Here is a 24557-nt window from a genome sequence, read left to right as displayed (position 1 = left end):
TCTGGAAGAGCTGCCATTGGCTTCTAAACCGATTTCTCCAGATTTGCCAGGATTGTTAAATGCATTAAATGTTCTGTTCTTTAGACTATCTGTCCTCAGACTATCCTTGGCTTCATAGCACCTGCAATTAAGTAATGTGACTAACATCTGGCACGTATGGTTTAGTATCTCTCTTCAGATCCCTCTTGGGAATATAATTGTCTCGTATCTTCTTTTGGAAAGGGTTTCCCTACCTTTGTTTTATTTTTAAACCTTGAAGACAGTAATCAATTAATTGCATGTTGCATGTATGGCAAAAGGTTTGCATTGGCCCTGAATTCTTCGGGGAATTCTTTTCCACAGTGGCAGTCCCTTCTCTCCTGAAAAGGTTTAGATTCTTCTTGGTAGACTGCTCATTTGGGCATAGCAGCAGAACTGTTAACCTTAGTCTTCCTTCTTGAATTTCAGATGTTCTAGATATGGTAGATCTGAAGGAAAATGCCTTGAAGGCAAGAACTAAAAATGTAATGATAACCAAAGTATAACCAAAATACACAATAATAAAACGTTGAACTTAATACTGCCTAGGATTGCAATGCAGGTAGTAGAGATCAGACTTTACATGCTTGCAGTAGTTGACACTGCTGAGGCAATCCTCTGCATTAGCTGGACTTTCTTAAGGGACAATGGCATCCTGACCTTGTTACTTTGCGTTACTGTGGTTCTGATGCTGTGGCCTGTATAATTCAGTCATGTCACTGTCTGCCAAATAGAACAAAGCCTGAAGCCGACAGGGGATGATCAAAAGCACTGTCCATAACTGCTACTTTTTAAGAACGTTATGTCACCAAGAAGCTGAGAGCTCTCCTAAAGTAAGGATGAAATGACCTGTTTTGGTGTTTCAACCACAGGATAGTGCACCACTACTAGACTTGGCAATGTTCTTGCCTACACTCAGTAGTATCACCTGCTTTGCAAAAGTCTCAGATGTTTTCATCAGGGAGTCGATCTCAGGCAGTAGGCTTTCTTGTGGTAGCAGTATGATAGTGTGTTTAGAAGTACAAGTAAACATGAGGTATTACTAGGTAAATAACTCAGTGTGTTTATTGAATTAACTCCACATTGATGCAGACAGAAAACTGCACTTCTGCTGGAAGACTCCAGAACACATTGTGAACAGGGGAAAAAAATTACAGGATAGCAATGCTAATTTACTGTTTCTTGTGGAAAACGTAATTGACGTTGCCTGGTGATACAGGAGAAGTAACGCTTGCCAACATTTCAGTCCTCAAAGTTAAGACAAAAGGATCCTAATCCCCCTGAGCAGCTGCTATCCAGGAATTAACCACAGGAATTCACCCCCTCATGTAATTTCTGGAATGAATCTTGGTCATATAATAGCTAATCGGAAGATTAAGGAATGAGAGTCAATCAATTATCTGAACATCAAGTACAGTGTTATTTAACTTTTAGAATGCTCAAGGAAAATAGGGTGGTAACATTTGCTCTGTGTGAGGTCTGATGTATAACTCTGTCCTGGCTGGGAGATAGGACAAATGTTCTATTCCAAATTTCAGCAAATCGATAATGTATTTGTCCTGGAGTATATTAAACCAGCTTTAAGAGAAAGCTGAAATACTTATTTGAATGAAGCTTTTTCTGTTGGATCTGTACTTTGAAAATGACCTTAAAGCTGACAATGGCTTTGGTCTCTTGAAGAAATGTAAACTGATTTCCTGCTTCAATTTTTAAAGTTGTATGTGAAACCATCAAACTGCAGTGGTTTAAACTAACTGTGCTCTGGAAAATATGTAAAACTTCCAAACATTTATTGCAACATGCCTAATAATGATTATGCCTGCTGCTGACTAATTTACAACATCTGTAAGATCATCCTTTAATCTCTAGCCACATGAAAGCAAAACGAGTAGACTAAAGGTAAGATAAATCCTGGAATGCGCAGGAAAGCGCAGCATACTAAATGGGTTTATCAACAGAAAGAATAGTGCAAAGAAGAAGAAAAAGAAGACAACACAATAGACAGAAATTCTTTACATTGAATATTGTAATCTGTTTTGTGTGCTGTCATATTTAGTTTGAGAAAGGCAATATAATTTTAATGTTAACAGAAAAAAACCCAGTGAAGTAAGCCATTGCATTAAGCAGTATTTGATATACAAGCATTTATGTCTAAAAATCATATGCTTAGGAGATTGTTCAGCTGTTGGGTTGAACATATGCTTCTTCTGTATTATAGTGCTGGATTATGTCATTAAAGAGTTCGGTTTCAATTTTAGGGTAATATGTAAATAGATCATTGTACTAAGGCAGCTGTTAAAGGGACCCCAAGATGAGTTATTTGTTTAGTTGGATGTGTTCAACAATAGCCTTTGTTCGTGAAAGAGCCAGAGCAAACAAATGATTGTAAAAGGGCACACTTGAAAACAATTACTTTTCACCCATTCCTTGACAGCCTTGGCTGTGAAACCATCCAAGGTAGAGAAGACTTTGCCTGTTGGGCTGTAAGCAAACTTTTAGAAAAACTGGTATTACAATGCTTGACTGGGATGTAGTAGCCTTTCATAAACAAGGGGATAGTGCAGAAAACTAGAAGACAAAGAGTTAAATGTCAACAACAGAATGCCAAAATCTTACTTGAGCCAGTGCAATGTTGTATCTGCTCATTATGGTAGCTCCATTTTTGTTCCCAAAACCCCAGGCAATGGTGGTGTTTTCATTATAAACACAGATCAATAATTTGGGTAAAAATTCTCAAAGACCTGGCATCTTCACCAAGCAGCTCTTATTAAAATGTCTACTGAGCATGCTCAAATATTTTTTTTAAAGAAGCTAGCATTCAGATTCATTAGTGTCATAGCCACTCCATCGTGTAGATATATGATGGAGTTAAAAAAAAGCAAGTTTTGAAACTGTAGTAGAACAAAGTTTAAAAAAATGTGGTTTTAGAAAAGTTCCATTCAAATGTATTCCTTAATAGTTTGCCACATCTTTTATGGAATGACCATCCCATTCTGTCAAATATAAATGACATGTATTTTGACATTTTTTTCTAAACATATATTGATATGATAAAGCAGGTTTGTGAGTTTCATAAACGTTAATCTTTGGTGAAAAACAGTCCGATTTTAAACCCCTGTAAAACAGTACTCCTTAAAAAGTGTAATTTATATTTGAAAAAACAGGTTCAACAGCTCAGAAATAGCTACTGTGGCATATATGGTCAATTCCTCACATTTATATGAGGTTTTTAGTACCATTATTTAATAAAATATATAAATAAATAGACAAACAAACCCCAAAGGGAATTAAAAGATATTTTCAAGGAACAGTAAGAAAAGAATAAACCCTTCAGCTGCCTGGGGATTGAAAACTAACCAAAATTCAACTTTCAATTTACTACATTCAGCCAATTACTACAAGGGTCTCCAAGCACTGAATAATCTCAGTAGCATATATGCCACCGAGACATTGCAAACAGGGTGAATTAAGGACATATTTTCCAGTCCTTACTCTTTTTCTTTTTTTTTTTTTCCTCTTTCTTTTTCTTTTTTTTTTTTTTTTTCCCTTTTACCCAGCTAGATCTTTCAGGTTATCTGTGTGTGGTTAGTTTATAGTTTAATTCAATTATCACACAGGAGCTTAATGACACTGTCTCTAGACAATATGAAGAAATATATCTGCCTTGAATCTCAAACTGCTGCTGCATATGGTATGAATAAAGAGAGATCTGCAGCTGAAAACCTGCAGTAAGACAGTTCTCACTCATCTGGGAATAGAGGGGGTAGGACAAATGCTCCCTCAAAAGGCATGAACATTTGGACAGAGCTGGAGACTGAAGGAGAATGATGTTCTCCAGTTTCACCCATTAGTGAACCAACTAACAAACACAATGGTGTTGTTGTTATTCTTTTGCCATAAGCAACAGGACTCTGTGTGTGGGCAGCAGTTTAGTGGGGAGGAGGATAAGTCGACCCCTTTTTGTCCTATTGATTTTTTCCTATTTGCATGACTTGAGCAAATTAAATGATGCAATATGGCTTTTTGTTACAAAACAAAGTGAGAGATACCACCCAGACACATATGTTGATTCGTAGAAGCTGTTTACATGAGAATGGAGTGAAATCTACCGTGAACTCAGCATAAAAATTCGATTCAGGCTGGGTATTTTTTTTTTTATTATGCTTGGGCCAGCAAGACTGAAAACACAAGTTTTCCAAGAGTCTCTCAGACCTTGACAACTACACAGTTGTAACTGAGGAATTCTTAATTAAACCTAAACCAGGATGAAGGGCGGGGGGGGGGCGGGGGAAGAAAGACACCTGATGGTTAATTTCACGTGCAGTGATTCTTAATGACGTTATTGAGTAACTTCCCTCCCTGTGCGTACCCCTGGATGCAACGCTGATCATCGCGGCGCAGCTTATCCAGCACGCTCCCGCAGCTGGGTACCAGTGCGGGGAGCAAACCTACACGGCGGGCCCATAGGCAGAATGTAACTTGCTATAGGATGAGGAAAGCTGACAGTTTTGGAGCCGTAGCAGAGATCGGTGAGCAGAGGAGGTGCTTCCCTTCACATGACCGCAGCCTGAAAGTGGGCAGAGAGGCTGCCAGGTGATGTGAAAAGGGAGACTCGTCTCCCGGCACCTTGTGCGAGAAACGGGTGCTTAGCGGGAGCTGTTAGCGCAGGGTGCTGCAGCGGGGGCGTCGGGGCTCGTTCGCGGCCGGTGCGCGAAATTCTGACCCACGAACGCGCCGGGAGGAGGCTGGAGGTGACAAAGTTTTGGTACCCCGGCCCCATCTGCGCTGCGAAAAGCCTTCCCGATTAAGCGTGTGGAGCAAATCCGACAACATTGTGCACCCCGGCAAAACACGCCGGTTACCGCCGCCCAGCCGGGGCGCAGCCCCGCCGCTGCCAGCGCCCGGCCGGCAGCCCGAGCCCGGGCCGCTCCGCCGCCGCCCCACCCGGGCAGCGGTACCTGCGGGCGGCCCCGTCCCGCTGCACCGGCCCGCCGAGCCCGGCCCGGGGCCGCAGCCGCCGCCAGAAACCGCCGCTGCGGCCAAACACAAAGTAACTTCCACGCACAGCCCCGTGGGCTGGCACAGCGCTGTCCCCGCCGAGCGTCCCTCCCCTCCGGGTAGCGGATCTGCAGCCCGCGGCTCCCGGGGAAAGGCACCGGCACCGGTGTCACGCCGCTGCTTCGCCCTCCCCTCCCCGCCAGACACGCTCGCCCCCGCCGCTGCAGCCCCCCACCCGGGAGCGCAGCAGGTTAGCGGCTGGTGCGCGGGCTCCGCGCGGAAAGAACACCCAAACCCACCCCAAGACCCCCAGCATCCCCCCGCCGAGCCCAAAGCAGCCCCGGGCGGTGCCTACCTTGGCCTCGGCGTGCAGCAGCCCCTGCGCGTCAGCGCGGGAGCAGCAGGACAGGCGGGGGTAGAGGCCGCGGCACATCGCCTCCCCGCCGCCCGGGGCCTCCGGGGACAGCACCCGCCGGTCGCGCTTCTTCAGCCGCCTCGGCGGGGTCCCGTTGAGGCACCTTCTCCTCCGGGCGCCGCTCTCCCCAAACTTGGCATCCCCCTCGAAGAAGCACAGAACCACGGCCACCAGCAGCAGCTTGAACGGCAGCATCTTGAGCATCATGCCTGAGGGAGCGTGTGAATGCACCCAAAAAAGGGGGGGGGTGGGGGCAGAAGGAGGGGAATCCCACTGACTTTCCCGTGCACTTCAGATCAGGAAACCACCTCCCTCCCACAGAAGGGGAAAGTCTGGAGGAGGACAGTCACGGTAGCAATTAAAAAGCCTACGGAGGAGAAGCACCCCCGCTCCCAGGGAGGCGGACGCCAGAAGGCGGGCGCGGGGCAGCGAGCCCCCGGGCCCGGCGGGAGGATGCTCGGGGCCGGCCGAGCCGTGCAAGTGGCACAGGTTTAGCGGCGGCCGCTGCCGCGCCGGGGCGCCGAGGCTCGGGGCGGGCCGGGCAGCGGGCGGCGGCAGCCCTTCACTTGTCGTCCCATAGGAAGGGTGTCCCCGAGGTGGGACGGCGGCGGCGGCGGCCGGGCCGGGCGATGCCCCCTGCGCTGCTGCCGGCGGCGGCTGCGGCTCACTAGGGCTCTCATGTTTCGCTCCCTCTTTTCTTCTTCTTTTTAAGCCGCGCGCGGGGAGGTGCTGCCACCGCGCGCCCTGCACGTCACCCGGCGGCACCGGCCGCGCGTGCCGCCCGCGCCGCCGCGGGGGCCCGGCGGGAAGCGGCGGCGCCGCGCCCGGCCTCGCGCCCCCCCCACCCCCCCGGGCCCGCGCGCGAGCGGCCAGCGGGAGCTTGCGCGAGGCCGCGGCCGGCGCGAGGCTGGCGGCGGCGCCCCGCCCTGTAGCGGGCTCCCGCCGGCGGCCCGGGGGTCGCCGCGCCCCTCGCCGCCCCGTTCCCCCCGGTGGGACGGGAGCCGTGGCTCCCGCAGGGCCGGCGGAGGGGACGGGCGCCCTCCCTCCCCCGGGCGGCCCGGTCTCGGCGGGAAGCGGTGGAGCCGCGTCGGTGCCCGGCGGAAGGCGAGCGCTGTAGGTGGGTCCTGCGCCCCTGACGGCTGAGGGGCCCGGCCCGGCGGCGGAGCCCCCTCACCGCCCTCGGCCGGCGCGCTGAGGTGCCGCTCTGGGTCCGCTGGGCCGGGCCCGCCGGCGGCCCCCTCGGCTCATCCCCAGACGCCAGGGAACCTTCCAGACGCGCGGGGCAGGCATCGACGGCCACGGGGGCGAGCGGTGGAGGTGTCGCTCAGCTCCAGGTGCCTTTTTGGCGGGGCTCCGGCATCCTCACTCCCGCCCAGGAATCGGAGAAGCGTAGGCCAGCGGGCCGGCTCCTTGGTGCCTGTCACCACGCTCACCAGGTTCGGAGCAGGACCCCTTGGTGGCTGCGGCCGCGGACATGGCGGCCGTTGCCAATGGCAGAAGGGAGCGTGGTGCACAGGGGCGAGCATCCTCCTGGTTGGCTAGAAATGGGAGACCTCTGTTTGGGAATACTGGGACGAGCCTGGTATCTGGCACTTGGTGGCAAGAAAGCACCTGGGAGACCAGGAAGGAGCCAGCTGGAAAGGGAAGGGCCAACCCAGTACGAACAGGGGTGAAATGAATTTGGGAAAAGGAGAAAGATGCCAGACCAGGGTGTAGAGGCAGAGGCCTCCAGGGAGGATGTGCTGCAGAGCCCCACAGGTGGGGAGAGAGAGCTAGAGGGTAGGAGGAGGTGTTGGCTCCTTCCCCTGGGGGAGAGGGAGGAGTGGAAGTCCTCAGGGGCAGCAGTGGCACAGCCACTGACTTGGGGGTAAAAGGCAGCTGGAGAAAAAGAGCCCCAAGGCATATTTGCTAGGGACTTGCTGCTAACCCCTGAAATAGAGGAAAAAATGGCTTGCACCCAAAGAGCCCCCTGAGGAGGGAGAAAGTGTAAGAAGTATTGCCTGGAGTTCCTCACGAGCATTTTTTCTGAGGCAGCTAGGGCCTGTTACTGTTCTCCTCATGTTTATTTTTAACCAAAGAAAATTAGTCTTTTCAGATTTGTATTTAAACTCTTATCCTTAAGTGGTCCACACTGAACTAAATAGGAATTGCGCATGGACAAACAGGACGTCAGATAAATCACTGAGCAGACATAAAGACACTTTCCTCTCCTTTTAGGTGCATTTCTTAAAAGCTAGCAGTTCCTTAACTCGTGAGCAGCCCTTGTCTTACCACTGACTCTTGTTTGGGTGAAAATCTTCCTGACCAAGGCTTGGGCTACATCAACATCAATGAGGCAGGCCTGTGGTACGGCATGGGCCCCAGCACCCATGCTGATGAGTGCAAATAAGGATGGCACCCTTAGAATATCAACAGCACTGGTGATACAGCATCCTTGCTTTGCAGCTTTAGAAAAAAGTACCGCTTGGCGATACATGGACATGTTCCATGAGCAACCTGACTAGCAGAACTGTGGCAATGTAGTTATACCTCAACAGTTATGCTATTTTTGTTACGCTGGGTTATTACATAGATTATTCTGAAATAAAAGTGACTGGTATAAAGCAGAATAACGGTAGCAGAAGAAAGTCACTTCTATTCCCAAGCAGACACCTTACAGAGGGTTATACTGGCAGAACTGTAGTGGCAAAAGGACACAGCTGGAGGCCTGTATGTCATCTTTCCCTGTGTAGACAGGTGCTCATACTTTCCAAGCAGATTCGCATACTTCTGCCCTGCATCTCCCTTATGGGAGTGGGAAGCTGGAACTCAGTGGAAGGAAGTGGCTGCGGGGCAGATTCCCTCTTGAAAAAACAAAAGTTCAGTGCAGATTTCTGTTGAGCAGTTGTGGTGTGGCCTGGTCCTTGCAGTTCCTGTCTCATTGAAGGAGAGAGGAAGTGAGGAATGTAAATCTATATGATCAAAGTAATACAGCTATGGTAAATAACCTTTCTTCCTCCTTCAAATGCTGCCTGCATAAATATCTGTTTCTATGTATACCTGTACCAGTTCTCAGAGGAGGTGAGATTGAGGTGGATTAATTAGAGAATGGTTTCCCGAAATGGGATTTAGATCAAGTTGCCAGACTAAGTAAGAGCTGACAGTTTGTGAAGGTCAGTTTCTACACAGAAATTTTACACAGATCTATGATGGAGATATTTCGCAGAAATTCCATGGAATGTACTGTTGCCTTGTATAACATAAAGTGCTCAAAACTTCAAGCTATATAATGATAGAGTGATGTAAAAATATATAAGCAAGACCTTTAAAACCTCTGAATAGAAGTTGCTGATTCTTGGGGTTTTGTGCAAGAGGACCGATTGAATCTTATATTCCTTTCCACACTTTAAAAGTACATGATGGCTTCTTTAACAAAGCACTTTCTCCAAGCTGGTTGATACAAGATTTTATTTATAAACCTTTTTAATAATGCAAAGTTAAGGTCAATATTAGTATATGCCAGTTCACAGTGTCAAATTCAGGTGACTTTCAGCCTCTGAGAAACAGAGATAAGGGAATACTTAAGAAGAAAGAAAAAAATACACATAGGAAATATGGTTAATAGACACATCATTTTTTTTAAGACAACCTGGATTCTGTCATATGAAGCTCATTACTAGAAATGATTAAACATGGTAATGCTGTAAGTCAGTTGAATAAATTCTGTAATTTGTTCAGAATATGTAGGATGCAGATGAGAATCTTTGGGTTACAATGCAATTAAGTGTGAGAGGGTTAGAAAGTTTTTAAAAAGGAAGCTATTGCTGCTACAGTGTTTGAATGTAGCTAGATTTTCTTGTAGTTTCACCCAGGAGATAAGCAGACTGTGCTTATTTATGCCATTAGCTTCATTGTCTGTCGTCTTATCTATATCATGATACATCACGGTACCTGTATCGTGTGAATTAAATGTCTCAGAATACCCTTCTAAGAGTAGAAGGCTGATTGTAGCGTGCACTTGAACTTATTATTTCTCAGATTATTTTGTTTGTTCTCAGACAGTCATACATATTTTGCAAAGGAATTTAATTGTATCAAGAAACCCGCTTTAAGGTTTAAAGTTAGTGAATTCCTTTGGTAGTTTGAACAAAAGAGGAAACGTGCAGTTATGTGTAGCAGCTAGTGTCAGTTTTGGGAAATATAGTTATCATATCAGTTTGCAGATAGGAGCAGAGGCTGGACAAAGTTATCTCATGGTGTCATATTTGATGGAAGCAAACAGTAGCATCAGATTATTCCTAACCTCCCAACAGATGTTGTCTGAATGCATATCTTTACATACTGTTGTGATTCACAGAAGAACTTCACGTGCAGTCACCACACTTTCACAGCTAAACCCATGCAGTATGAGATGTGTATTCTCAGCAGTGGTATCAGGGCTAGATCCCATCTCCTGCCACACCAGTGGCAAATACCTGGCGTGCCATGAGGAGGAATGTTGCCATGTTGGAGCAGACTAGGAGACAAGCCAGCACTCACCTTGCTCTGTGTCTGAGAAATTATGGTATTTAAAATACTAGTACATGGAGATCACCCCTCTGTATCAGGGACACTGCACTAGGTGAAGCAGGTGGACTTCAGCTCTTGGGGTGTGGCTGAGATTTTCTTTTAGCTGGCATTTGAGCTGAACTTCTGAAACATACTTTTGCCTTGCCATTTACTTTTTTTAAGAGAAAAAAGCTTTTTATTTTTTTTTTCAGAACCACTTTGTTGTCAGATGAAATGAGGGTGGAATCTCTCCATATCTCAGCACCATTACATTTTCCTGAGTCCGTTGTAACATTACACTTGTTATTTTGAGCGCTCTTCCTAAACTGTAGGATGTGCTGTGAAGCCAATGATTCTACCTTATTTCTTAGTTTTAGGTAGTCCTGTGAGGAGCAGGGAGTTGGACTTAGTGATCCTTACGGGTTCCTTCCAGCTTCAGATACTCTTCTATGATTCTGTGTTCTTCCTGGGATCACTATCATAGAACAGTGAGAAACACTCAATCATGGAATCTCCACTGTAGATGCTCAAAATTAAGAGTTCCATTTCCAGATTCAGTTCTGGAAAAAAGCATTTAATTTTGAATTCTACATGTTTCATTTAGAAAGGAAAGCAGAAAAATCTTTCTATAGGAGTCAGATAGTTCATTTAAATTACTTTGAAATGAAACCGAACTTAAGAGTTTAAGCTCTTGCTTCTGCCTTAGCTGTGGCTCCTGAAAGTTAAAGGTCCCATCTCTCTGTTTCCTGTCAGCTACATATACAGAGACCCAGGAACCTGGAAATTTGGAGTGAGGACCTGAGCAGGAATCTCAAGGTTTGGCAGTCTGGGCTCCTGTGCTTCTGGCTTTTTTTGAGTGAAAGCCCAGCTGTCCTGAGAGTCCCATTAGAAGTGAAGTTGAGAGTTTTTTCTGGCTCTTTGCTACATCACTGGGTCTAGGGTTCCTGTGGCTTAAAGGCGGAGAACTGTAATATCAGGAAATCCTGACTCCGGGACAGTCTTTATGGCAGGAGTTCCCCACAGCTGTGGACTCTGCAATTCCATTTGCTGCAGCAGCTCCTCTGGTAATGAAGAAGGAAAACTGCTGGAATGGTTTAATTAAAGCATCTTGTGGTTAGTCAGAAGTTTATAAAACCATTATATTTTTGCTTATATTTCTGTTTGTGATGTAACAGAATTTTTTCAGTTTGGTTACAGCATTTCTGGTTGGTTCTATCCACCATATACTATAGCCCACATCATTTCATGGGGTTGAGAATAACATGTTGCTTGTCTTTGCATACCACAAATACGAGGTGTGAAAGCTGGTATAACATGAATGAACAGGACTTGTTAGGATATTTTTTATGGAAAATAGGTGCTCAGACAGTCACAGACAGGTTTTTAGGGTATGTCTTTACCACAGAGTTCCCCATGGCTCTTAGAAATCCTCTAAACCAGCTGAAGCCACCTGGACCATTTGGGACTGTAAACTAATGCATCTACTCTCTAAACATGACTTCAAAAAAGCCCGAGTCCCTTCTGGGTACAAAAGCAATATTGGGCTGATGTTAACTCCACTTGATTGGCCCATCAGGGAATGTGAGTTACAGATTATTTTAGCACATCACGTCAGCTGCTAACACAAACCCTCAATTATGTGTGTTCAATTTTGCAACATAGGCTAGGCTAACTAGAAGGCAGATAAAGCAAACCATTTTGTGAGGGAATGAAGACTCAAGAGGCCCTCTTGCCTATGGTCTGCATACTTTCACTACCTGCTGTAATTCACCTCAACAGTGGGTCTCTATTTATGTGTGTTACAAAGAGACAAAGGAAGCTGCTGTGGGAAAATCTTTCTTTCCTACCAGGGACTGTAGTAATCCCACTGCCTACTGCAGTTTACCAGCCACGTGTATGCTATCCCTCGCTCCGGCGTTTAAAGTATCCTTAGCTGGCTGTAGGAACAATTTATTTAAGATGCCATCAAGGAAACTGAAATGCTTGTAGTAGTTACCAAAGGAATAAAATTCTTTCTGAATAAGGGATATTGCGCATACCAGAACTAAATAATGGGCCTAAATATTTGTGCCTAGTGTTCTTTGTTTCCTGCTAAGAGTGGGGACAGAAGTTGTAGCCCGGCAGTGTTCATGAGCGACAAAGCGGTCATGAAGCTCTGCTCCGAGCTGCTTCGTGGCTGGGATGTCAGAGAGGATTCCACAGATTTTCTTTGTGTTGATGCAGTGCATGTGCATTTTGCTCTGTTAAATAAATCAGTGTGAGTCAATTCATATTTGATATGGAAGCTTTGGGAAATTCTTCACAGAAGCTTTGATAGAATACATGCTCAGGCACCACGTACAGCACTGCTGCATATAGAGCACATAGGCTATATTAACTGTGCTATTCGAGGCTCCTTTCCAAACAGTAAAAATCCTTTTCTCCCACAGGTGGAAAATAACGGTGGAGTCAACAACCATCGTCATATATTTTCCTAGAACAGCATGTGTCTAATTTGTATCTGTAATGTAGCTTTCAGAAAGGTGTGTTCCAATTCAGTAGCATAACTTTCAGAAACTAGGGACTTCATCTCAAATATATGTGCTCCTCAACACATCATTCTCAGAACTACCAAGTGCCCTGGCATACGGAGCAGAAGTCCCAGTGTACCTCACTGTCATTCCCAGACACATGCTAACAGCATGTTCAAAATCAGTTGTTTTGGCCTCTGTTAAATGACATCAGAATAGTGCCGAAAGCTGCCTCACATTTCTAACAGCACACATGCTTCTGCAGGCTTATGTGCACTTCCAGGCTGCCTGGTCTGTGCCAGTGTAAGGCATACCTAGTGCCATCTTTTTGAAGTGTCCATTTAGTGGTTACAAATTTTACCCTTAGTAACTTTTTCTACCTTTCTTCCCTGAAGGGGCATTGGGAGCGTTGTGTTAGCAGCCTAAATCCTGCCTGAATTAGATCAGCCTGGAGAGGATTAAAGCTATAGCCTGAGTCCCAGTCATGCAAAGGAAAAATTGGAAGAAGCAAGTGATTTTGTAAACAGCTAATTCTCACAGAGGCTGTTCTTTGGGAGCCCATCATTGAAGTGACTGAGCTTGGCCTGCTTGCCCTCCCTCACACTCCTGTGATGCACAGCAAATTTCAAGCATGTAGATTTTAGATTATTTACAGTAGTCAACCTTTAACTAAAAAATTATGCTCGACCTCACTGTAATTAAAATGGAATGTAGACACCAGTTTGGCTAGGAGTTTAGGATGTGGTCGTAAAGCTACTTTATCCGGATGGAGCACTGTCAAACCGTCAGGTTTTGGGAGTCCCTGGTTCTGCAGGCTGATACTATTTTGCCAGGAATGTGGTCTTCAAAGACAGATTGGACCATGTACGTTCTAAACCTTGAGATGAAGAGTCCATTAACTTTGGTTGGAAATAAATCTAAGTAGGTGGTAGGTTCACACACAGGTGGCAATGAGTGAATAATTCCTTTCATTTGACTGTAAGATGTATGAACAAAGAAGATCTTTGGATAAAGATGGAAACTGATGTGGATGCCAGATGAACTTTGATTGAACTTAAGGCCAAACCATATTTTAAAAAATAAATAACACAGGATAAGGAGACACAATAGCAGATGCTGGAACCATCTGTTCCTGGACAGCTCTAATAGAAAACTTCTTCTAGTCTATTGTATGTTTCCTCATTAGGTAGTACTATTCTCTGTATGAATGTGGTCTGCCTGTGGTGAGATATGAACAATAACGGCCCTGATCTCCAGGTCAGCTGTCTTGAATCCTACAACTTCTATATGCAACCTGGCTTCTACAGCATTTGAAATTATGTGTATAATCAAGTGATTGAGTTAAGCATGCCATCCTAACCTTAAGGCATGTATTACAATCACCATCAAATGAACTTTAAGGATGAGCTGTACTGCTCCATGTAATTTGTTACAGATGTGAGGGAATCCCTAATTTCCCAAGGAATGGTCACTGCAGACTAGATGTTGTTTGAATGAGGTAAACAGACTGCTTTTAACCCTTACTGCAGAGGTTCGGTTCTGATTCTGGCAAAAGTATGATTTAAAGTAGTCATGATTCCAGCATTTTAACCTTTCCTACTCCCCACATAATTTTTTAGAGTAGGGCCTAAATGATTACTTAAAACAGAAATCATAGCATTCCAGGGATAGGACACGTTACCAACTACTTTCTATGTCTGGGACAAGATTAGTAGGTGTAGGTCACGACTCAGATATGATATAATGATCAATACATTAAGTGTGACTTCCATAAAGGATGATAATCAGGATCAATTTGTCAGACCCATCCACTAGAATAATGGTATTTCATGATTTTTAATAATGAAAGACATTGTTTGCAGGACAATGTGTATATCATGGACTAGTTGTTGAATTTTGCTAGCAAATCAGTCAAGTATGAGTGGGAGTCAAATGAGTTTCTACTGCCAATCAACGTTTTTTGGAAACTCAAGGGTCAGTTGGTTGTTCATGAGGGAATACTTTGTTGCAGCCGTCATTTTTTTCTAATATAAAGTCCGGGATGCTAGCGCTGTACTTTCAGTGGAACTGTTTATGATAAACTTACCTGAATATATGTAATGGAGGAAGGCCCTGAGGACATTGAAATCTTGTGCCTCTGGCAGCTTGAAGGAGCAGAGGGACTGTGTGGGCTGTTCTCTCTGGACCTGTGGTGTTTTATATAACCTCACACCGAATGTTCAGTTCTTCTGGGAGGTTTGTGTATCGCTCCACCAAGCGTGGTTTTCCAAAGGGTTTGAACTTTAACATCAAGGGCACTTGTATGTCTCAGGAGTCAGTAATCTGTGCAGAAAAACTTGGGGAAACACTTTTAAGTGACAGCTGTATGTTCCCTGAGAGTGCTGTTGTGCCAAGGAATCGATGAACTAATCTGGAAGTCTGCAGAATTAAACTGTTTTGACAGAGCTGAGTGGACAGGTAATAATTCTAAAGTTTCCAGTATTTTTGGTTAGGAGACAGAGCTTTAAAAAGTTTTACTAGTATTTTTTAACATGAAGTTAAAATTGTAATTTCAAGCAGATAACATAGTAATTATGAGTTATCTTCCTGGTTTCGTACAGGGAGGGAGTCCTATAGGACACCAGTAGGGCATTTCTAGAAAAACAAACTTGATGAGGAAACAGTCCTGTCCTTTTCTTCTTTCTTACTGATCCTTAATTTAGAGATTTCTCAAATAGGATTCCACACACTATCTTGAGATCCACCTACCTACAGCCATTAGGATGAGATGGAATTCTGAAAAGAGGTAACATTTAAATGGGTTAATTATGGTTTTTTACATCCTTTCTCAGAGTAGGCAGCAATTCACCCGTTGATATACAGAGCTAAGTAAAGATCTTTTCATTTGAGGAAGTAAAAAATTATGAATGAAAGGATAAAGAGACTAGCACTGAACAATAGGGGAAAAAAGGGTAACAAATAATGATAAAAGAGAGCAGGAAAAGTAAATAATGAATTCAAAGTTCTTTCAGATATACCTTATCCTCTCCATTGTGGCTTGATCTAGAGCCCATTGAACAGGTTCCCCTAAATTTATCAGTTCTTTCTTGCTCATCCCCTTATTCAGGCCCCTTCTAGCCTGGGCCTGAACTTGAGCGTTGCATCACCTTGATGCTTTATTTCTTATGAGTGCAAAGATGTTAGCTAGCTATGTATACAATATCTGTTCACTTACATGTTTATGTTTATTTTTACACTTATGTTATCAATATTACATTACTATGGAATATTTTCATTCATGCTTTGACAGGACAATAAACTTGGTTCACATACCACTTAACTTTTGAACAGTTGAGGAAGCCATGGTTTCTGGTTAGCTCTGAAACAGAAACCATTGCAATGTATTCTGATTCTTATTTGGGAAAACATTTACTTTTAAATCTTTCTTAGAAAAACATGTCCATTTCAGTGACCTTACTTGTACAATGGGCACAGTACTTACACACTTGTTTGAAGAGTATTGTGAAAATGCAAAGCACTTCGTAAGTCTAAGTACTGTTTATAATAGGAAATTTTTCTTGCATTCCCAAACTACCTAAGATGCATTTTTCATTGGTATCAAGTGCTCTGAATAACTGTTTTAACATAAAGCAACAAAAATGGAGAGATCTTCCTCTGTCTTATAGGTTTGGTGCTTTTTGAGCCTGCATATTCATAAACATTGTGGAATATTTATTATTGACCTGATGGAAAAGAACCGAGGTTCTGTCAGATCAATATGTGTCAGAAGCATGTGAATACACAAATACTCCTGTTCAAGTGAATGACAAAAGTTCCTTCTTTTTCATAGTTACAGTTTTACATTTTCAAAATGTAAAATACTTGAGTTGCAATTTCTTGTATTAGCTTTGCTCATGGAAATACAGCTTTGCAAAGAGCCGTATTGGTTGATGCCATGTTTTTGTTTACATATCTTTAGAAAAGAGACAATTGGCAGTGATGATATCACTGTTTTACAGGTAGCCAACACCCTTGGCTGTGTGAATTTTGGCTGAGACGGTGAGGAGTGCTGCAACCCAAGTATGAGTCTACCGCCAGCTTCATCGACGTTTCATACTGAGAACGGGTAATTAGTTTTCACTAAAAAACTTTAGTTAACACTAAAAAATATTAATATTGCTACAGAACACTATTTGCTGGCACTGTACTGAGTTTCTGGTACAATGTACATCAAATATAATTCTATTTTCACATAGTGGAATGGGTAAAATAATGTCTGAATCCCCTAGCTTTTCAAAATTTACTGACTACAGCAATGATAGTGGAATGAGACACACAGTGAAACAGAAATCTGAATACAATTATTTTAAGAACCTTTATTATTTAAATTAGTTAACATATTTCTAGTCTTTTGTTTTAAGCCCCTTGGAATTTAATTTCCCATTTGTATTTTATATGTAATTATATGTTACCCTGCACAGTGGCAATCTACATTTGATTTTGTCATCTAATTCATATTACAGTAGTCTGTAGAGTAGTGTTAGAGTAAATTTTAAAGAAACTCTGGAAGTATAGAGATTGTAGAAGGAACATTTATTAGTGTTGTGTATGGAGAAAATGCATGCTCCCTTCTATTGTTTAATTAAATATCTGTAGATAGAGATATTGAGACTTGTTTAACTTTGGTGTGAAGTCTGTCCTATAGATAATATTCAGAATGATGATTTCCTGCTTTTGTCCTATGAATAATTCTAAGTAAATGAGTAAAGATTGCATATTTTTTTTAAAAAGGGGGAAATATTAAATTAATAGGTTGGTTCATCTCCTTATTTGTTGTATAGGTCTTAATATAAAATTTTAAATTTGGGAGAGGAAAACATAGCTCATTACTTCTCTAAGAGACTGAAAATTTCTAAGTTACAGAAAAATTGAAAAATACTAAGCTTTTGAAGTGTCCATGCTCTAACAATTAAAGAAGTAGAAATAGCTGAGCTTCATTAAAACCAGTAGTGCATTTGCTGAAACCTGTAGCAGAGGCAGATTTTTGTCCTTGGTGTCCAAGGCCTGGAAATTCTGTGATGGGACTTCCTGTGATCCTTTTCATAAGACCCACTCACAAAAGAGAAGAGGAGGCTCATCGACTGTTTGAAACTGTTATGTCTCTGTTGATCTCAGTTATGATAATTTCTGCTACCTAAGAATCTGCCCCAAGGTCTTTCTGTAAAGACTCTTCTGTGTTATTTTCTTTGAAAGGCAAAAAACCAAACCCATGAAACAACAGCAAAATGCCTTTTGCTCTGTCTTGTGCATTATTGTTTTAGAATATTAAAGTGTAGTGGCACTTCAGTAGCAAAAGAAAGGAAGGTGGCCAGCCAACTAAAGCAGAATGCAGTTTCTACCCACCATCTTAGATGGTCTTATGATGTTCCTCTTTGCTAACTGGCTTCTCTCATATTGAATTACTGTTTTATCCTCATTACTTTTAATTCCAAATATATAAATATTGTTAGTGCTTGAAAGGCAGAGTGAACCAGAAAAGGTTAGTATCATTTCCAGATTATACTTGTAGCACTGGGACTTAAAAAGAGACCTAATGCTGTTTTACCTGCTAACTTAAGAGCTTTGGTGCACAGTCACAGTCACTGAGAGATAGTTTCTGTGGTGCTGCTTCAGAAACATGCCTAAAGAAGTGCTGACTTAGAGCTGCCATGGAAATACCTAAGATTCTGACTGTATTGCTGGCCTTAACTGTAGGGAGAGTTCACCAAATCCAAAGAACTCTAAGGTGATACTTCTCCAGTTTGCTGTCCTGGATGCTTCGCATTCTGTATCTCCTGTAGGAAAGGTATATCTGGTTTTTTGTGTTGTGATGTTGTTTCCCTCCCATGTCCCCCACCCGCCCACCCCACCCCCCAAACCAAGTGGAATTCACCTTGCAGAACAGGAAGACTGACTAATGCTCCCAGTCTGCTGCACAAACATGTGCTGCATATGTTGTTTTGGTTAGCAGTTCAAGTATCCTAGCAAGTCCTACTTAATAATCTATCTGATAAGACGTGATTGTGCTTCACTGTGTTTAAATTTTTTGAGGAACTGTTTAGATAACAAAAGTGCTCCAGTGCCTGCAATTATGTAAAACTCCAAAATTAGAAAACGCAGCCTTTAGTGTCTTGAGGTCTCAGATGAGTGAAATGCCGAAGGAATTGCATATTGCAGTATTTTACTCAATATCTCAACATTAGCATATACAATACATTGTGTAAATAATATCTGTTTATACTTTATTTACTGTATTACGTTTTGTTGGTGTGAGTGTTAAATGGAATTGTTAGAGAGCAGTTTCACAGCTCTTTGCAGTAAGAGAACCTGCAGAAGAACAAGGTCATGTGTAGACCATCCAGGTTTCATCTTGGCACTAGAAGATTGTACACTGTATTTTTTGAAAGATTCTTCTGACTTTTCCAGCTTTTAGCAGTACTATTGAATTGTAGATGGTGCTATTTCTCTTTGGCATTATGTTTCCATAAAATAATGTATATTGAAAATAACGTGTCCTCACAGACTGACAGCATCTTACATCCATCTGGAAACAGAAGCTGCATTAATTGTTGTTATTATTATGCAGTAACTCTCCTATCTAATTGCTCACGCTTAGACAGTACGAATGATAGAATACAAACTGGCATTATGTACTTGGCCTGAGTCGTAGTAACTCAAAGCTATTACTTCAAGAAAAAAAAAATTAAGCTACAGAACATAGCTGCTGAATTCTGAAGGAGGTTACAGGAACCTTGTTAAAGTTAACATGTTTCAGACCTTCAAAATCCCATACTTCTGGACACATTCCCTTACCTCCCATTGAAGATATATCCATGTGTGGTTCTAGTGATAGCATTGTAGCTGTGGTTGTTTAGGGTTTTTTGTTTAAATATAGCTCTTCCTTTCCCTTCTGCCCTGGCATTATTTTCACTATTTCCAGTGTTTTTGCTTAAATTCATCATTTTTATAATTTTAACTGGACAATTCTATTCCATGTATTTATGGCATTTCATGTGAAACAGTTCTGCCTTCATTTCCTGTTTATTTTTAGTTGCTAATTTTCAGACTTTTTCCATCCCCTTGGGTTTTTTAAAATCCTGTTTGGTACAAACCAGGGTGGTCCAACTGGCAGCCCAAGGAACAGTTCCATCTGGACTGCTGCATTTGCCAAGGAGGAGCTAGGAAATGCCTGTAAGGGCATGCACTGCCCTCACAAGCGAATACTACCTATTGCTCAGATACATAACCATGCTTAAAGCCCAACTGTATTGCCATATCCACCCAGAAAAAGAGATTGGCACTAGACATCCCTTTTCCCAAGCACAGCCAGGTGTCTAGAGGGGCTAGCTGTCCTTTCAAAACAGTCTTCAAAGAGGTTGCTACAAGTGGAAGATTGCACCTGTCCCTAAAAAAGCTAGGCCACTGTTGTTTTTCCTTAGAAATGATAAATTGAATTTAGAATGATAAATTGAAAGAGTGACAGGAAAACTGCTTAAACCCCGGGACAGTTGGAGCTAATTAGAATTTTAATACCAACTTCAACAAAGCTGATGTTATTGATTCATGGAATTGTTGCTAGCTTTACATCTGACTCCATAACTGCCTTCTGTCAAGACACTGTGTCTTCTTCCCTTATGAAAAATGAGCATAATGATAATAACCAAGCACCATGCATTGAAAGCCCCATAAGAACCAAGTATGTTTTGTCCAATCGACAATATAATTTTAAAGGATTTAATTTGTTTACTTTGCACCTTTCTTTTTGTTGGAGAATATTCTACCTTCAGATGCACATGGGTGCCTCACTTGGAATCAGTGCATCTGCCAACATGCAGCTCCTCATAGGAAATTATCTCAAAAGCTGAATTTATCCTGTGTACTCCATTATGTTGTACATTAATAGCTTTTCTGTAGCAAAATGAGCCCAACTGAGCATGAGGTCTAACCAGTGCCTCATAAAACAGTAATATCACATCTTTTGATGTGTATTCCGTTTCCATTGAAAATATTTATAATGTTTAGCAAGAATGGGGCAAACTGCAGCTTGGCAAAAGGCTGAAATAAGCAGTCAGGAGAAATATACCCAAATGTACATTTACTGTTAGCATATATCATTATGTGATGACAGCAGAGCTCTGCTATTTTAGTATCCTCATTCAGTATATTGCAGCACGTAAAGTTATCAAAGAGCATATAGTAGAAAAAAACCCACCATAATACAACATCTTGGTTTTATACTAATGCCTTTTAGCATCCTGCTTACCTTTTAAATTGTAGAGAAACACCAGATTAATGTTCATAACTTATAAACCCTTTCCTGTTTAGGGTGTACAGCAGCACAACTGCTCTATTCACTCTGGGCTCATTTATTTTAAAGTATTTCTTCTGTTTATTGTCCTAGGCCCTCTACTTTGGTCTGTAGCGTTCCCTATTATACTGTTCATCTCCAATTTTGGTTAAAAACACCCCTTATTTCTGATACAGATCATCTCCCCAGGGCTTTTTTGGGTCTTTATTCATCTTTGTTTTCTGTCTCCTCTTTGTCTGTTCTTTCTTATTGTCTACTCTTTATGCTATGTATCACTATGGTGTTTTCCCCAAGTCTGTCTTTCCTTTTCCTTCTTAGCCCCTTTCATGCTCAGCTCTTTTTTTCACACTGATTTACCCCTTTCCTCCTTTGGTGTTCCTCTCCTCTCCCCAGTTTTCTCCCCATATCCTTCAGTCTGTCTTAGCCCTTTTCTTTCTGCTCTGTTCACTTTATTGCACTATCCTACACTCCTCTTTGTTTTCCTTTCTCTTCCCTAATGTTGTCTTACATATGGGAGGTGACTGCTGGTGACAGAAAAGAAAAAGGGAAGACAACAGCTGAAGGAATGAAGATGTAGGCTAACTTTCAGAGAAAAATTTTGTTCAGGAATAAATAATTGAATCGAAGCATCAAACAGGAACAGCAGCAAAAAAGCCTGATTATTTATAGCTAATTATGCAGTAGTGAAACTGAATTTTACTTGACAGTTACAGTCAGCAATGTTGTAGAAGGAGTATGTGACAGCATACTTAAAAATAGATAAAGCTTAAGTAGAAGCAAAACGTAGTTATAGTTATTAAATAGTCTTATTCAACAGTTGTAGGGTGCATGTCTCTGGAAATGTTTACGGAGAAAGAAATGGCACTGGAGGATAAGGAAAGGCTAGTGAAACAAATAAATATAGAAATATGATGGGGAAACGATGCAGTCATACATGAAGTATGAGAAGATGGTGAATCAGCAGCAATAAAGACCTGCATCAAATATTTGGAGCAGGTTGAAAGACAGAAAAAAGTAACAGAACTGAGAACAAGCAGTGATTATTCAGTTATACAAGATGGAAAAAACAGGAGAGCAGTGGAAATGGCAGCAGAACCAGCTTACTGAGGGTACCAGACCCACACTATTCATTAAAGTAATTTCAAGCAGGATGCAAAACTTTCTGGATAAGACAATGAAGTGCTAAGAAGCCAATGGGTTTGAAAGAGGATATAGTTCATACTGTTCAAATTCTTCCTTGTTTGGATGGCAGAAAGTGCTCAACTGGAAGGAATTTAGGTCATAGTTACCCATTGGAGAGTGGCTTCTCAAAATTTTTACGTTTTATTTGTGATAGTATCCAAAGTTTTTATCTAGATTTTGCTGTGTGTATTCATGCTTTCTAACAGAAGTTTATTCTCGGAGTTGTTACCCCAATTTAGTGAAGTCACAGCCACAGGCAGAATCTAGTCAAGTTGCTGGCATAACTGGAGCAACAGTCCTATAAATTGTGACAATCTTTTCAGTTGCAATATATGCAAAGACTCAAGTTTCCAAAAGAAAAGGTCATTTTAGTAGCTTTGTCAGTATTCCTAAAATGCTAGTCACACCTCATTGGTCATCAAAGATTATGGTTAGGTGGTGTGTGTTATAACAGTACTGATAACATGATAGTAATAGCAATGGATTGTCTGTAGTTTTCCAGCACAGTGAATTATTGGATAGCGTAACCTTTGTGGCCAGAACATTTTTCTGCTTGAAAGTCCCATTTCCTGGAAGTATTAGGCTAGGAAATGGTAACACAAATGTGAGTACCATGAATTTTGTTAGATTAAGGTGAAGGAAGCAACTTAACTAAAACATTGATGAGGTATGCAACATTTTACAGAAATTATATTTAGCCATTTGCCATGGCTTCACCAAGGGCAATCTGTGCATGAGTAATCTTGTGGCCTTCAACAATGGAGTAACTGCATCAGTGGACAAGGGAACAGGTATCAATGCCATCTGTCTGGACTTCCATAAGGCCTTTGACATAGTCCTCCACAACATTCTTGCCTCTAAGTTGGAGAGGTAGGGGTTTGAGGGGTGGTCTGTTAGATGGATAAGGAATTAGCTGGCTGAATCCAGAGAGTTACAGTCAACAGCTCAATGTCCAAGTGGAAACTAGCAACAGGTGGTGTCCCTCAAGGGTGTGTACTGGCACCAATACTTTTTAGTATCTTCATTAATGACATAGATAGGGGGGTTGAGTGTGCCCTCAGCAAGTTTGTGGATGACACCAGGCTGAGTGGTGCAGTTGGTATACTAGAGGGAAAGGATGCCCTCCAGAGGGACCTTGTCATACTTGAGGGTTGTGCCCATATGAACCTCATGAAGTTCAAAAAGATGAAGTGCAGGGTCCCTGCCCCTGGGCTGGCGCAGTCCCCAGCATCAGCACAGGCTGTGTGATAACTGATTGAGAGCAGCCCTGCAGAGGAGGACTTAGGGATTTTGGTGGATGAAAAATGAAGTAGGAGCTGGCGACATGCACTTGCAGCCTGGAAAGCTGATTGTGTCCTGGGCTGCATAAGGAGAAACATGACCAGTAGGTCAAAAGCGAGGTGACTCTCTCCCTGTATTCCACTCTTGTGAGACCCCACCTGGGGTACTGCATCCGGTTCTGGGGTCCCCAGTACAAGGGCATGGGCCCGCTAGAGTGGGTCCAAAGGAGGGCCTCTAAAATTACCAGAGCTGGAACACCTCTCCTCTAAAGAAAGGCTGAGAGAGTTGGAGTTGTTCGGCTTGTAGAACAGAAGGCTCCACTGAGATGTTATTGTGGCCTTGCAATACTTTAAGAGGGTTTATAAGAAAGACAGAGAGAGACTTTTTACCAGGGCCTGTAGTGACAGGACAAGGGGTAATGAAAGAGGTACCCTGAAAGAGGGTAGATTTAGATTGTACATAAGGAAGAAATTATTTACCACGAAGAGTGGTGAGATGCTGGAACAGGTTGCTCAGAGACATCATCGATGCCCCAACCCTAGAAGTATTCAAGATTAGGCTGGCTGGGGCTTTAAGCAACCTGATCTAGTGAAATATGTCCCTGCCTATGGCAGGAGCATTGGATTAGCTGTTCTTTAAAAGGCCCCTTCAAACCTAAACCATTCTATGATTCTGTGAAAACCCAACTTACAAAGACAGAAGGGAAGACGACACATAGTACTATACCTATGCTCATTGTGTCCATGGGGTTTACACATAAAGAATGAAGAATAAGAAATATTTTATGTGTTGGTTGTTCACAGCTATTGTCTCAAGGAAGAGAAGAATATAATAGACATCACATTTTTTCCTTAAAAACCAAATGATCATTTTATCTTGGATTGCATTTACAGGTTCATTACAGTAGTGTTATTTTAAGATGGAAATGATTAATTTTTATAGCAATTTATAGACAATAAGGGAAAAAGAACAGGCAGTACTGTACTTTGAATGGTTATGGGCACTCCATCTCAAGTCTTGTCAGTTGCAGCAGGCATCGGTTGTCTTAGTATCTGATTGAACCATGTGTGTATGTCCCTTATTACTATAGTGTATATACCGAAACAATTTTCATGACAAGTTAATCTGTTCAAGTCAATAGCCACTTAACAAGAAAGAAAAAAATAAAAACCAACTTCCTTAGCTTCCAAGCCATAAAGTGACTGGGGCAAGTAGGACAGAGAATGGTTACAACAGCCCTTGGACTTCCAGGTTATTCTGTCCCCTTCCTTGCTGTGCATTAACTTTTCTTTGAGGGTAT

At 42.6% G+C, this 24557-nt stretch overlaps 1 protein-coding gene across 1 annotated transcript in view; it reads right to left on the bottom strand.

Moving 5' to 3' along the window:
• Positions 1-6854, bottom strand: part of HHIP (hedgehog interacting protein) — a 74257-nt gene extending 67403 nt beyond the window's left edge. The window contains exon 1 of the mRNA XM_080393735.1: positions 5372-6854. Coding sequence (XP_080249861.1) covers positions 5372-5638 — 267 coding nt within the window. The 5' untranslated portion in view covers positions 5639-6854. The remainder of the gene's footprint in view (positions 1-5371) is intronic.
• Positions 6855-24557: the final 17703 nt, after the last annotated feature.

The sequence above is a fragment of the Falco punctatus genome (assembly GCF_963210335.1).
Source record: "Falco punctatus genome assembly, chromosome: 1".
NCBI classification, from domain to species: Eukaryota; Metazoa; Chordata; class Aves; order Falconiformes; family Falconidae; genus Falco; species Falco punctatus.
Note: the sequence above shows the minus strand (reverse complement) of the source record. Positions and strands in the feature narration are given on the sequence as shown.